The 13,092-nt window shown below is 46.3% G+C and overlaps 2 protein-coding genes across 18 annotated transcripts in view; one reads left to right on the top strand and one right to left on the bottom strand.

The window, feature by feature from the left end:
- The window catches only part of MKRN2 (makorin ring finger protein 2), a 28,925-nt gene extending 26,068 nt beyond the window's left edge, over positions 1-2,857 (top strand). Inside the window, exons 7-8 of the mRNA XM_003894078.5 lie at positions 985-1,129; positions 1,293-2,857. Coding sequence (XP_003894127.1) covers positions 985-1,129; positions 1,293-1,430 — 283 coding nt within the window. The 3' untranslated portion in view covers positions 1,431-2,857. The remainder of the gene's footprint in view (positions 1-984; positions 1,130-1,292) is intronic.
- RAF1 (Raf-1 proto-oncogene, serine/threonine kinase) overlaps positions 2,752-13,092 on the bottom strand; it is an 84,344-nt gene continuing 74,003 nt past the window's right edge. For 10 of the 17 annotated variants that reach the window (XM_017955239.3, XM_021934183.2, XM_021934176.2 and 7 more), the window contains 7 exons: positions 11,141-11,225; positions 10,238-10,414; positions 6,696-6,742; positions 4,813-4,931; positions 4,252-4,383; positions 3,977-4,111; positions 2,759-3,788 (listed from right to left, as the gene is read on the bottom strand). In XM_017955239.3, the coding sequence (XP_017810728.1) occupies positions 3,645-3,788; positions 3,977-4,111; positions 4,252-4,383; positions 4,813-4,931; positions 6,696-6,742; positions 10,238-10,414; positions 11,141-11,225 (839 nt within the window). In that variant the 3' untranslated portion in view covers positions 2,759-3,644. Of the gene's footprint in view, positions 3,789-3,976; positions 4,112-4,251; positions 4,384-4,812; positions 4,932-6,695; positions 6,743-10,237; positions 10,415-11,140; positions 11,226-13,092 lie in introns of all 17 variants that reach the window. The other 7 variants (XM_031663118.1, XM_021934181.2, XM_021934182.2 and 4 more) reach the window with 3 other exon arrangements.

Here is a 13,092-nt window from a genome sequence, read left to right as displayed (position 1 = left end):
TGGCCATCCCATCTGACAAGACGGAAAACCACTGGATTCAGGAGCCCCCTTTCCCTGTTCTTGTCTCCCGCTGTCACACACACCCCAGCTGCCCCTGGCAGCAGCATGCCCTTTCTGTTGTTTAGCTTTATTTCTGTGACTTTCCCCCTTCCTCTGTTCTCCGAGATGGCCCTCTGGATTCTTGGGTATCTTTTTTTCACTTCAGTTTGGGGTCCTTTATGATTGGATAAACCAGAGTTCATTTGAGCAAAATGGGAATTCATTTGATTGAGTTTCCTCGGGCAGGGTTCTTAACATAGAGGTCTGTGGGGAAAATGGTAGAATTAAGAGAGAGGGAAAACATTTTGAACTGTTTGGTAACTGTAGGCTCTAGACCTAGGCGTTTTATGTATTGAAAAACACTGTTCAGAGAAGGGGTCCAAAGCACATAAGGCGTGAAGAAGCCCTGGTGCTGAGGGTGAAGACAGGAAAACTGGAAGGAGACCTATGGTTTTAGGCAGTTGCTAAAACCCTCTGCTTTCCCTGTAGTCACCTTGACAGCACTGCAGCCAGGAGGAATGGGAGACTTGGCTTGGTGGAGTACCTAGGGAACTTTGAGCAGAGACAAGTGGCCCAGCTTCAGACCTTAGTGCCCAGAGGAGTGACCAGGCCTGGCTTAGCTCTGTGGTGACCCGGGAGGCGCTCTGGAGCTGCCGGAGGGCCTGTGAGGCACTGCAGTCTCCACACAGCGAGTCCCCAGGCAGGTTCATATCCTTTGCAAGGCTACAGGTAAGTAGGGGTGCTTCCTATTCTGCTTGGAAATCAGAATCCCAGCTGTGTGGGACCTGAGACAAATTACTCAACCTCTCCCAGCCTAAGTTGCCCCACCTAGAATGTGAGGCTGACCTACCTCTGCCGTAAGGGTAAGGATAGAGGAAGGCAGTGGCCCAATCTGGACCCCACATTTTCCCACCAGCCACTTGACTTTTTCTTTCTGCTTTTCAGGAAAAAAGCCTGTAAATACTTTGAGCAAGGCAAGGGGACCTGCCCATTTGGAAGCAAATGTCTTTATCGCCATGCTTACCCTGATGGGCGGCTAGCAGAGCCTGAAAAACCTCGGAAACAGCTCAGTTCTCAAGGCACTGTGAGGGTAAGGACTTTAGCCATCTCTAGTTGGGGACACTTAGCAGCTGTGGGCATTTCCAGGTACTGTTCCTGGCAGAGAAATGGGGTAGGCAAAAGAAATATCAAGCAACGTAGCCTTCCTGTTGCTCTTGGCAGTAACCAGGCATGTCCACTGGCTGTTTTTGCAGTTCTTTAATTCAGTGCGGCTCTGGGATTTCATCGAGAACCGAGAAAGCCGGCATGTCCCCAACAATGAAGATGTCGACATGACAGAGCTCGGGGACCTCTTCATGCACCTTTCTGGAGTGGAGTCATCAGAACCCTAAAGAGTAGATGGTTGCCCTGCATCTTGGGCTCCATCAGCCAAAACTTTCCCAAGCCAGGGTGTGCAGAGCTTCCCTGTACTGTAGCCAAGGTGGTGTGTGGCTTGGATTTGAGTGGAGTTGGGCTTAGCCTTAGTCTCATTCACTCTCCATTATTACAGCCATGGGGAAGAGTGAAGGATATAAAGTAACCTAATAAGTGTATGGAATTACTATTTTTATAGCTGATATAGTTACACCTCAAGCCCCTCAGGGGTAACAACTAACCACCCAGACTGTTTGTTTGGATTGACTGCTTTAAAAAACAAACTTGGCTCTTATCTTTGATCTTTTCTTTCCCAGAGATAGTAAACTTGCAGCTGTCCCTAATGCAGCATATTTTTCTTACCAAAGGATTCTTCAACCCTATAAAAGGACTCCTCTATAGTGTATTTCTCTAGTGTATTTAGTGTGTGGTCAAAATTTTGCTTTATACAGAGCTTTCAAGAATACACAATGCAGAGTGAGTGCAGCATAGCTGTTAACATACAACTTTTTTCTAGGGCTTTAAGGGTGGTCATTTTTTTCGAGTTCTCGCAAGTGTCCCAAATCAGGGTAGCAATCTTGTTGCCACATGTGCAGCAAACAAAGTGGAAGTATAAATCTTTTTCTCCCTTAGGGAGGCTCTTGAAGGAACAGGAGGTACAGTACTGGGTAGCAGTCTGGCCCTCCTGTCTGGTTGGTGCTGGGGCCTCCAGCCAGGGCCCTCCAGGGGAACCAAACCTCTGCTCTCACCTGTGGGTTCATGCCCATCAGGGTAATTGTATTGAGAACTCAAAATATACGTGCACTTACATAATGTGTGGTTCGTACTCAAGCGGTCTATTATCTGCAAAGCCTGGCTTTGATCTGAAATTTTGTAAAAATGTCATGGCACCCAAGGTTTCTGATTCTGACCCAGCAGTGGTCCTGAAGAGAGCTGATGGCAAGTCTTGTAGTCATTTTAATTGAAGGGTGAGCACAACCTTGTGAACTAGCACTGGCTTGTTCCAAGCTGGAATTTATCTGTTTTTTGTTTTTTTTTTTTTAAGCTGTAGCTACCAAATATTTTATAGAACGCATTACTTAACCTATTAGCTGAGTTTAGAATACTTTCTGCTTAATTTTTATACTTAACTCTTCTTCAGTAGAGGGTTACAAAGAGTACAAAGGTTAAATTACAAATTCATTCCCAGCCTAGGCTCTGGGCACATTTCCTGTTCTTGAATTCTGCTCCTGAAGATGGTGAACAAATGGGACGTTCAAATTGTGAGCTCAGAATTACTTTAAAAGGAGGTAACAGCCATTACACCTAAATTTAATTTATTTTATTAAAATAACATAAAATTGAGGGACCATCAGATAACTGTATTTTGTCAGGTGCAATAAAAACAAAATTAAAACCCAAATCAAGAAAACCTGTATTCCTGGCTTCCTTGTATACACATGATGTGACTAGAGAAACAAGGCTGTTAGAGAAACAAGGCTGGCCCTGCGGCCCCGCCCCATAGGGGCAGCTCCTGGAAGACAAAATTCAGCGTGATGGAAGACTGCTCCCTGAGGGCCGAGATGGGGACTGGCTGAGTGCCTTGCCTGGAAAACCATCCCAATGTACTGGACACCTTAGAAGCTGTGAAAGGAGGATGTGTCCCCTAAGAAAAGTTCCATAGTACCAAAGCAGGCTCCTTCGGGCGGCCAGAGTCTTGGCAGTCCTGGGCTGTTTGGTGCCTTATGTGCAAAACGTCTGGCGCTGCACCACTCTCTGAAGAAAGTCTCACCTGTGACATGCATTCCTCCAGAAGCCGATTTCCAAAATCCCATGTGTCCCCACATCAGGGCTGGACTGCCTGCTACCTTACTTCCTCAAAATACTCATGTAGCCAACAGCTGGGCTGGGCCCCTGCTTTTTGTACTACCATCAACATCCACTTGCGCATCTAGAGAAGGCTGAGCCTTGAGCATGGGGGATGCGGGGAGGGAGCAGGATGCACCAGCACTGCAAATGGCTTCCTTCTCCCAGGGCCCAAAGGAATAGAAAAGAAGGCAACATGAAGTTAAGGCCCTGTGAGCAGTCTAGAAGGTCCTTAGCAGCAGCTTCTCTGAAAACATGTGTTCTGCCTCTGGAGAAAGGGAGCAGAAAAGTGGTGCCTGCTGGCTTCTCTTCCTCCCCTGGCAGCCTGAGGGCAGGTGCAAAGTCAACTAGAAGACAGGCAGCCTCGGGGACGTGGTCAGCGTGCAAGCATTGATATCCTCAGTGTGGGCTGCCCGATGCAAGGATGGCTCGGAAGCGCTCCGGTTGATCTTCGGTAGAGAGTGTTGGAGCAGCTCAATGGAAGACAGGATCTGAAACAAAGCCCCAGAATGCTCTCATTAGCTGTCTCAAAGACACAGGCTGTACCCTGCCCCCAACCATCTTGTAGAGGATCTGGGTCCCCTCCCTATAAAACAAAACAAAATACTCCCACCTCACATTGCCATCTTTAAGAACCAACCCATGCTTTAATCACCATTCTAGCAGCCCTGAGCCTTACCTGGGGAAAAAGAGGCCTCTCTTCCTTTACTTTCTTCACACAGTCAGCTACCAGCCTCTTCATTGCTTTGGGGCAGTTCTTATATAGCTTACTAAGATCTGGGGAGGCATACCCTCGGCCCACCATGAAGATGATCTAAGGGAAAGAAAACAGCTGAGCGAATGGGGGGTAAATGAACTACAGAAAATATCAAGTCCTAACCCTCTAGCTGCCTAGGCTGGGAGAGGCCCAAGGGCTCCCACGCGTTAGGACCTTTAGCACCAGCACAGACTCACCTGATCTCGGTTGTTGATGTGAGAGTAAGGAAGTTCCCCCGTCATCAGCTCATACAATACGATGCCATAGGAGTAGACATCCGACTGGAAACTGAATGGGTTGTTATCCTGCATTCGGATCACCTCTGGGGCCTACATTTATCACCATATGACAAAAGTGCATTTATCACCATATGACAGACCTTACAGACATCTAGGACCCAGGCTGTCCCTTTCATTAGTTTTGAATGAGTCCATTCTTCAGTCCCCACATAGTTTTTCCCCTAAAGGACTCCAACTGAGGCACTGGGTAAAACAGCTCAGGAATCCTTGTCTTTAAAGGACCAACACCCAGCACTTCTATCACCCAGCTTATTATCTCCTCTCCACACTAAGCTTCACAGTGGTTCTGATCAACAGCTTCCTCAAGAAAATCTACAATTGCCCTGAGGCTGGCTGTCACTAGGGGTCATGTGGATTTCGGGGAAATGTACAGAAACGCTTTAAAAGTTTGCACATAAATCCCCAGGGCATTCCCTTTGCCCTGTACCAGAGACTGCTGGTGGGAGCCCAGATTCTCACCATCCACAGGACAGAGCCAGTAGGTTGTTCAACCTGCTGAGAACCACTCCAGCGTGACTTTACTGTTGCCAAACCAAAATCTCCAATTTTCACTGTTAGGCCTTCATGGAGAAATATATCTCAATGCTTGTTAAGGACTCTGGTTTCAAAAGAATGGTCAAGTTAATTTTGAAAAACATCCCAAAGTTCTTTATAACATGGTAATCTCTCCACCTTCCCTCTGTCACAGCCTCTGCACTGAATTTCCTAAGGTTTCTGAAGTTCTTTAAAGTGCTTTTGAAATGCCCCTTCTTCCAGAAGACAGGCAGGGATTGGTCAATGTGCCAGATTATTTGGCCCAAGCCAAAAGCAAGCCAGCATTTCTTCTCTGCTTCTCCCCATTTGCACGTCTAGGTGCTGGGTCCCTGGCCTTGTGACCTTTCCACATAATACAGGTGCTTGAAACCCTAACACGATGAGCAGAGGCCACACTCCAGTGCTCCCCAGAGGGCCAAGCATGGCCTGCTGACAGCTTACAGTCGTTTCTGCCTGTATTCCACCCTCAAATCACCATCTGAAACTTGAGTGGTTAACAAAATAGCAAATCCCTTACTGAGTGTTCAATGTTGTCATAAGAAATTCCTCACTAGAATTGGTACCACTTGGTGACTTCAAAATGACAGCCGAAGTCAGCTCGCTTCTGGGTAAAGAAGTCATACAGTTTAAGTCTAACTTGTGAGGGGAAAAAAAATTTAAAAACAGAAAAAAAAAACACATACAAAGTAACTTGTGATCTGTTGGTGCCCAGGAATTCACACCTTAAATCTGTGATGTCTGCTTTCATGGTATAATGTTTGGCTGCTAAAAAGCCCACCATTGAAAGGTGTTCCACACCTCAGACATGTACCTAAAACAGGCCATGTCCCATAATCCAACACAACTATCATGCCTCTCTCACTGCTCAAGAAGAAAAGTGGGTTGTAATGCCATCTTTCTTTCACAAGGAAAGGCTAGTGGAGGGTGGCAGATTCAAATTTGTTAAATTTCATGCCTTAACCTTTCTTCATTTACTCTTCTATAAAAACAACCCCTCTCCTCTTGTAACAGTGACTTCTGAGGAACCCACTTATGTACCTTTAAGAAAGATCATTTTATTTATTTTTTTGAGACAGAGCCTTGCTCTGTCCCCAAGGCTAGAGTGCAGTGGCATGATCTCAGCTCACTGCAACCTCTGCCTCCCAGGTTCAAGTGATTCTCATGCCTCAGCCTCCTGAGTAGCTGGGATTACAAGCACATGCCACCACACCCAGCTAATTTTTAAAGTTAAGAGGCAGGGTTTCGCCACATTGGCCAGGCTGGTCTCAAACTCCTAGCCTCAAGTGATCCACCTGCCTCAGCCTCCCTAAGTGCTGGGATTATAGGTGTGAGCCATCACGCCTCGTCAAGAAAGACTATTTTAAATAGTGATTTTGGAAATCTTTCAACATCTGGCTTGTAGCTACTTACTATCCACATAACAAGTAGATACACATACACACACTGGCCACAAACTAGAAATAAACATAAGACAAAAGCCCAATCCCCCTCAGGTTAAATTTACTAATAGTGTGATAAAATTATACCTATTTCAAGTTTACCGAAATCTCTCCAAATCACTTTTGCTGAGATAAAACTCAGAAAGGAACCTAACCTAAACATCGCTCTCATCAGCCCAGGTGAGGCATAAGCTGCTGAGGGGCAGGCCAAGCCTACTAATTTTCTGACTTTTCTGTTTTCCTGTCCTCTTCTTCTTTCCTTAAAAAGATATCCCCTGGCACCAACAGCCACTTGTGATAAAAAGGCTCTCCTCTGTTTCCCTAAATTTAGAACTGAGCAGTCAAATGAACTCAACAACCAAAGGATACTGTTGGATTTCATGTCTCTGTGGATGATGTTCTTTGCATGCAAATAGCTGTGAAGGGAAAAGAAATTATTAAAAATAAGTTTGAGGGGCATGGGTAGAAAGCGGTTTTAAACTACAGCTAAGAAGTAAAGCCACTGAAGGTCTGGCTCCAAGGAGTGTTACACACAGGGACAGATGCTGTGCTGTTCAGCCTGGTTCACATCATTGCTTACCTGAAAGTGAGGCTACAGTACAAACATGCTTACACTTTTTTTTTTTTTTCCTGGAGACTGGAGTGCAGTGATGCAGTCATAGCTCACTGCAGCCTTAACCTCCTGGGCTCAAGTGATCCTCCCACCTCCCAGTAGCTGGGACCACAGGCATGTGCCACCACACCACATTTTTTTTTTTTTTTTTTTTTTGGTAGATACAGGGTCTTGCAGTGTTGCCCAAGCTGGTCTTGACTCCTGGGCTCAAGTGATCCTCCCGCGTTGGCCTCCCAAAATGCTTGGATTACAGGCATGGGCCCCTGCGCCTGACCATTGCTGACACTTCTTCAAGCATCAGTTTTACTCAAAAGTAATTCTGATAACCCAATGTCCATAACTGATGAATGAATAATGTGGCATATCCATACAATGACATGTTACTCAGAAAGGAATGAAGTAGTGACACATGCTACAACCTGGATTAATCTTGAAAATATTAAACTGGGTCAAAGCGCCCAGGCATACAATACCATATCTTATGTATTATACACAGTCAAGCATCACTTAACGGCAGGGATATCTTCTGAGAAATGTGTTGTTAGCCAACTTGTTGTCATGCAAACGTCATAAAGTGTACTTACACAAACCAAGATGGTACAGCCTACTACACACCCTGGCTAAATAGTATAGCCTGTTGCACTTAGGCTACAAACCTCTATGGCCCTCAGTGTACTGAATACTGTAGCTGGTTGTAACATGGTAAGTATTTGTGTCTCTAAACATAGCCAAACATAGGCCGGGCGCAGTGGCTCATGCCTTTAATCCCAGCACTTTGGGAGGGCCAGGCGGGCAGATCACAAGGTCAGGAGAACAAGATCATCCTGGCTAACACGGTGAAACCCCGTCTCTACTAAAAATACAAAAAATTGGCCAGGCGTGGTGGCGGGCGCCTGTACTCCCAGCTACTCAGGAGGCTGAGGCAGGAGAATGGCATGAACCCGGGAGGCAGAGCTTGCAGTGAGCCGAGATGGCGCCACTGCACTCCAGCCTGGGCGACAAAGCGAGACTCCATCTCAAAAAAAAAAAAAAAAAAAATAGCCAAACATAGAAAAGGCACAGTAAAAATACAGTATTATAATCTTGTGGGACTACCTTCCTATATCATTATATATATCTTTATATCATTATATCATATCTTACATGATTGCATTTATATTAAACTATAAAGTAGGCAAAATCCGTAGAAACAGAAAATAGTTGCAAGTGGGTGAGAGGTATTGGGTGACCGCTAATGGGTATATCATTTGGATATCTGTCCACTCCAAATCTCAAGTTGAAATGTGATCCCCAGTGTTGGAGGTGGGACCCAAGTGGCAGGTGTTTGGGTCATAGGGATGGATTCCTCACGAATGGCTGGGTGCCCTCCCTGCAGTAACGAGTGAGTTCACACACTATTAATTCACATGCTATTAGTTCACATGAAACCTGGTTATTAAAAGAGTCTGGGACCTCCCTCCATGCTCTCTCTCTTGCTCCTTTCTCTCACCATGTCACATGCAGCTCCCCTTGCCTTCTGCCATGAGTAAAAGCTTCCTGAGGGCCTCACCAGACACAGATGCTGATGTCATGCTTTTTGTACAGTCTGCAGAACCATGAGCCAAATAAACCTCTTTTCTTTATAAATTACCCACCCTTAAGTCTTCCTTTAGAGCAACCCAAACAGACTAATACAATGGCATATATTTCTTTCCTGGATAATGAAAATGTTCTAAAATTAGATAGCGGTGATGGCTGCACAACACAATACCAGAAAAACACTGAGATGTACATTTTAAAAGGGGGAATTTTATGATATATGAATTATATCTCAATTTTTCTGAAAAGTCATTCCATTTCTTAAAATATACAGAAGGCAACTTCCATACGAATTTTAAAGATAACATGAGAATTTCTGTAGGACTTGCAAGCACAGCTATACCTTAGTAGCTCCCAGATGTCTAGGGGGTATAAGGAGTTCCTACTCCTCTACCATAAGGGGCACTTCTGAGGAAAAGTTTGAGAAGCACTCCCTGGGCTAGCCAGGAAAGGTGGGAGGATCACTTGAGGCCAGTTTGAGACCAGTCTGGGCAACACAGTGAGACTTCCAACTCTACAAAATACACAAAAATTAGCTGGGCATGGTAGCGTGTGCCTGCCGTCCCAGCAACCTATGAGACTGAGCCAAGAGGATTGCTGGAGCCCAGGAGTTCGAGGATGGAGTGAGCTATGATCGCGCCACTACACTCTAGGATAGGTGACAGAGTGAGACCCTGTCTCTCTAAGGAAATAATTTTTTTTTTTTTTTTTTGAGATGGAGTCTGGCTCTGTCGCCCAGGCTGGAGTGCAATGGCATGATCTCCGCTCACTGCAACCTCCACCTCCCAGGTTGAAGCGATTCTTCTGCCTCAGCCTCTCGAGTAGCTGGGATTACAAGCGCGTGCCACCACAACCAGCTAATTTTTGTATTTTTAGTAGAGATGGAATTTCACCATATTGGTGAGGCTGGTCTCGAACTCCTGACCTCGTGATCCACCCACCTCAGCCTCCCAAAATGCTGGGATTACAGGCGTGAGCCACCGTGCCCAGCCAGGAAAAAGTTTTTAATTAAAAAAAAAAAAAAAAAAAAAAAATTATCCCAAAAATGACATCTGTTTAAACCCTCATGTGGGACAGCCATGCCTCAAACAGCTGAGCAGAGGGCACTGCCACAGCTATCCAAGCAGAAGGTACATGCCCCCCACTATGTTCTCAGGTTTCTGATAAAGCGAGGGTAGCAGGCAGAGCCTGAATCTAAGCCCCAAGGGGGAAGCGCCAAGGGGGAAGTTCAGTCCCAACAGGGGAATCTGAACTTTTTTTTTTTTTCTTTGAGACAGTCGCTCTGCAGCCCGGGCTGGAATGCAGTAGTGTTATCTTAGCTCACCGCAACCTCTGCCTTCCACGTTCAAGCGATTCTCCTGTCCTGGCCTCCTTAGTAGCTGGGATTACAGGCATGTGCCACCATGCCTGGTTATTTCTTGTATTTTTAGTAGAAACAGGGTTTTGCCATGTTGGCAAGGCTGGTCTCGAACTACTGGCCTCAAGTGATCCACTGGCCTTCGCCTCCCAAAGTGCTGGGATTACAGGTGTGAGCCACCTCACCCAGCTGGAACCTGAACAACTCATTCCTGGTAACTGGCCCCTCCAGCCAAGGCCAGAGGCTTACGCAAAGATATCACAGAATCGCTTAATGGACTAGAAGGCTTTTCCTGATTCTGGTTCCAATTTAGGGACAAATTTGATGCCTGGGTCCCAGAGAGGCATCAGACCATCTACTCACTCCATTCCCTGAGCCGTCTGCCGGGCAATGTCAATTAGCTGGAACATCTGAAACTTGGTCTCCTGGACATGCAGGTGTTTGTAGAGGCTGCTGCCCTCGCACCACTGGGTCACAATTGCCAGGTTGTCCTTTGTCATGTACCCCATGAAAAGCAGAATGTTCACATGCCGTGTTTTGCTGGGGAGGTGAAGAGAGGAGAGGGAGGAGGAAAGTGCTCAGGGAGGTCTACTGTGCTTTTCCGTGGACACTGGGTTCTGTGCTCTCGACACCACCCCCAGTCCCAACCTGGAGGGGGCTAGAAAAACAAACACATGGCATGGCTGATAACCCAGGTGGCATTCTGAGCAAATAGAGAAGCGCACCATTAGTTCACTGGGCCATCAGTTCAGTGCTGGCCTTGCTTACAGAGACGACATTATCTTCCATCAATGCACACTCCATGACCCTCCCCGTGGAGGTCACAAGGACTCCTCTGTAGAAATCTCCATTATATGACTTATTCCTACAAGTCTAAATAGTGACTGAAAGATTTGAAAGCTGACTGTTCTGAAGTCTAAAATAAAGCAACTCAGCTATAAAGAGGGTTCTGGGAAATAAAGGTAAAAACAGGGCCTATTTCTGCCCACCTCAAACCAAAACCCAGAGATAGAACTTGGGCTATTGAGTTTACTGTGCCCAGAGGAGGGTATTCTCCTGAGAAGGCGCTCTTCGAAAGGCCTGACAGCCACATAAACTAAAGGAAAGATCCCTTGAGAGCAAGGGAGGAGCATCCAACCACAGGAACTCCAAAGTGAGTCCTAACTGCCCGCCCATCCCAACCCGCGGCACAGTCCACTAACTCTGCAGTCCTTGTACCCCCACTCTAGCACTCCAGAGGGACTGGACTGCCAGCTTTGTACTCACCGCAGAACAGCCACCTCATTCCTGAAGGCCTGGAATTGCTCTGGGGTTGGGTCGACAACCTTTAGGATCTTTACTGCAACGTCTCCTGCAAAATTAGTTGGCAATCAGTGCAATCAGTTGATCTTAGTCTTTCAAATAACCTAGTTTTGAAGAAGATACAGTGAATCATTTATCCAAAGAATCACATACCTACACAGATACAACAAATCTCCAAAATTTTTTTTTTGAGACAGGGTCTCACTCTGTTGTCTAAGCTAGAGTGCAGTGGCACACAGTGGCACGCAGCGGCCTTGACCTCCTGGGCTTAAGCAATCCTCCCACCTTGGCCTCCCAAAGTGCTGGGATTACAGGTCCAATTTCTACATAATTCAAATGACTCAAAAAAGTTACATAGGTTAACTGCTATCCCTACAGTTAGGCCTTCAATAGTCTTGGTTAAACTATTCATACCAATCCTGGCAAGCCCCAGACGGGAGGTCATGTGTGACAGGTCAAAACCTTGTCCTGTGGGAATGAAATCAGTGCATGGATATGAATGGCCTGGCAAATACAGAATGACTGGGGCTGGATGCTGGTGTAAGGAAGCAGACCATTTAGCAACTACTGAGGTTGAACTCTGAATCCACATTTCAGTGAGACCTAAGATGGTCACTAGGAAAAATTCAGATATATATTGAAATTAAGCTTCTCTGCCTTCAATACCGTTAAAAAGTGATCCTAATAATACTGAACCCTGGCACTGTGTGTACTTTTATCTCTTTTAATCCTCACAGCTGCCCTATGACGTAAATAATTTATCTTCACTTCAGACAACAAGCAGAGAAGTTTAGTCACTTGCCCAAGGTCATACAGTCAAAAAACAAAGAGTGCTGCAGCCAGGATCAAAACCCCAGTCTGACTCCAGTTGCTATCCTACCTACTAGACTGACAACTGACTATCAAGCACTGTAAAACCAGCCTCTTGATATAACTTTAGACACATCCAGGGATCCCGTTCCACTTTAGAGTGCTATAAATTTAAAAGCCACTTTCTTTTCTTTTTTTTTTTTTTCTGAGACGGAGTCTCACTCAGTTACCCAGGCTGGAGTGCAGTGGCGCAATCTTGGCTCACTGCAAGGTCTGCCTCCCGGGTTCACACCATTCTCCTGCCTCAGCCTCCCGAGTAGCTGGGGACTACAGGCGCCTGCCACCACGCCTGGCCAGGATGGTCTCAATATCCTGACCTTGTGATCCGCCCGCCTCAGCCTCCCAAAGTGCTGGGATTATAGGCGTGAGTCACTGTGCCCGGCCAAAAGCCACTTTCGAAAGTGTTTCTGGAGCCTCTCTGTTGGAGCCTTCCTCTTTTTTTTTTTTTGAGATGGAGTCTCGCTCTGTCGCCCCGGCTGGAATGCAGTGGTACAATCTCGGCTCACTGCAACCTCCACAAGCGACTCTCCTGCCTCAGCCTCCCGCGTAGCTGGAATTACAGGCACGCTCCACCATGCCCAGCTAATTTTTGTATTTTTTGGGGACACGGGTTTTCACCATGTTGCCCAGGCTGGTCTCAAACTTCTGACCTCAAAGGATCTGCCTGCCTCAGCCTCCCGGTGTGCTGGGATTACCGGTGTGAGCCACCCCACCCAGCCCTCCACATTTCATTTTTGGGAAGAAAATTGGTAGAGAGATGGTTCTCACAATAGGTACCAAACTGTCTCCCCGTGATCTCTGGTTTTATCATCTAAAGTTTCAATGAGTCCCTGTGTTTTAACAGCAGCCTCCAAAGTGGCTCTCATCCAGTTAACCTGCATTACCATGGTAAACCATGTGTTTACCATGGACCCTGGGCCATGGGCTGCCGGTGAAGGTGCTGCTGACTGGATGGGAGAGATCCACACTATGTTTAAAGCTACCTTCTATCTAGAAAAATGGATCTGGTATACCATATGGGACACATGTATAACCAGCCCTGAGTA

The sequence above is a fragment of the Papio anubis genome, chromosome 2 (genome assembly GCF_008728515.1).
Source record: "Papio anubis isolate 15944 chromosome 2, Panubis1.0, whole genome shotgun sequence".
In the NCBI taxonomy this organism is placed as follows: domain Eukaryota; kingdom Metazoa; phylum Chordata; class Mammalia; order Primates; family Cercopithecidae; genus Papio; species Papio anubis.
This window is presented reverse-complemented; position numbering and strand designations above follow the sequence as displayed.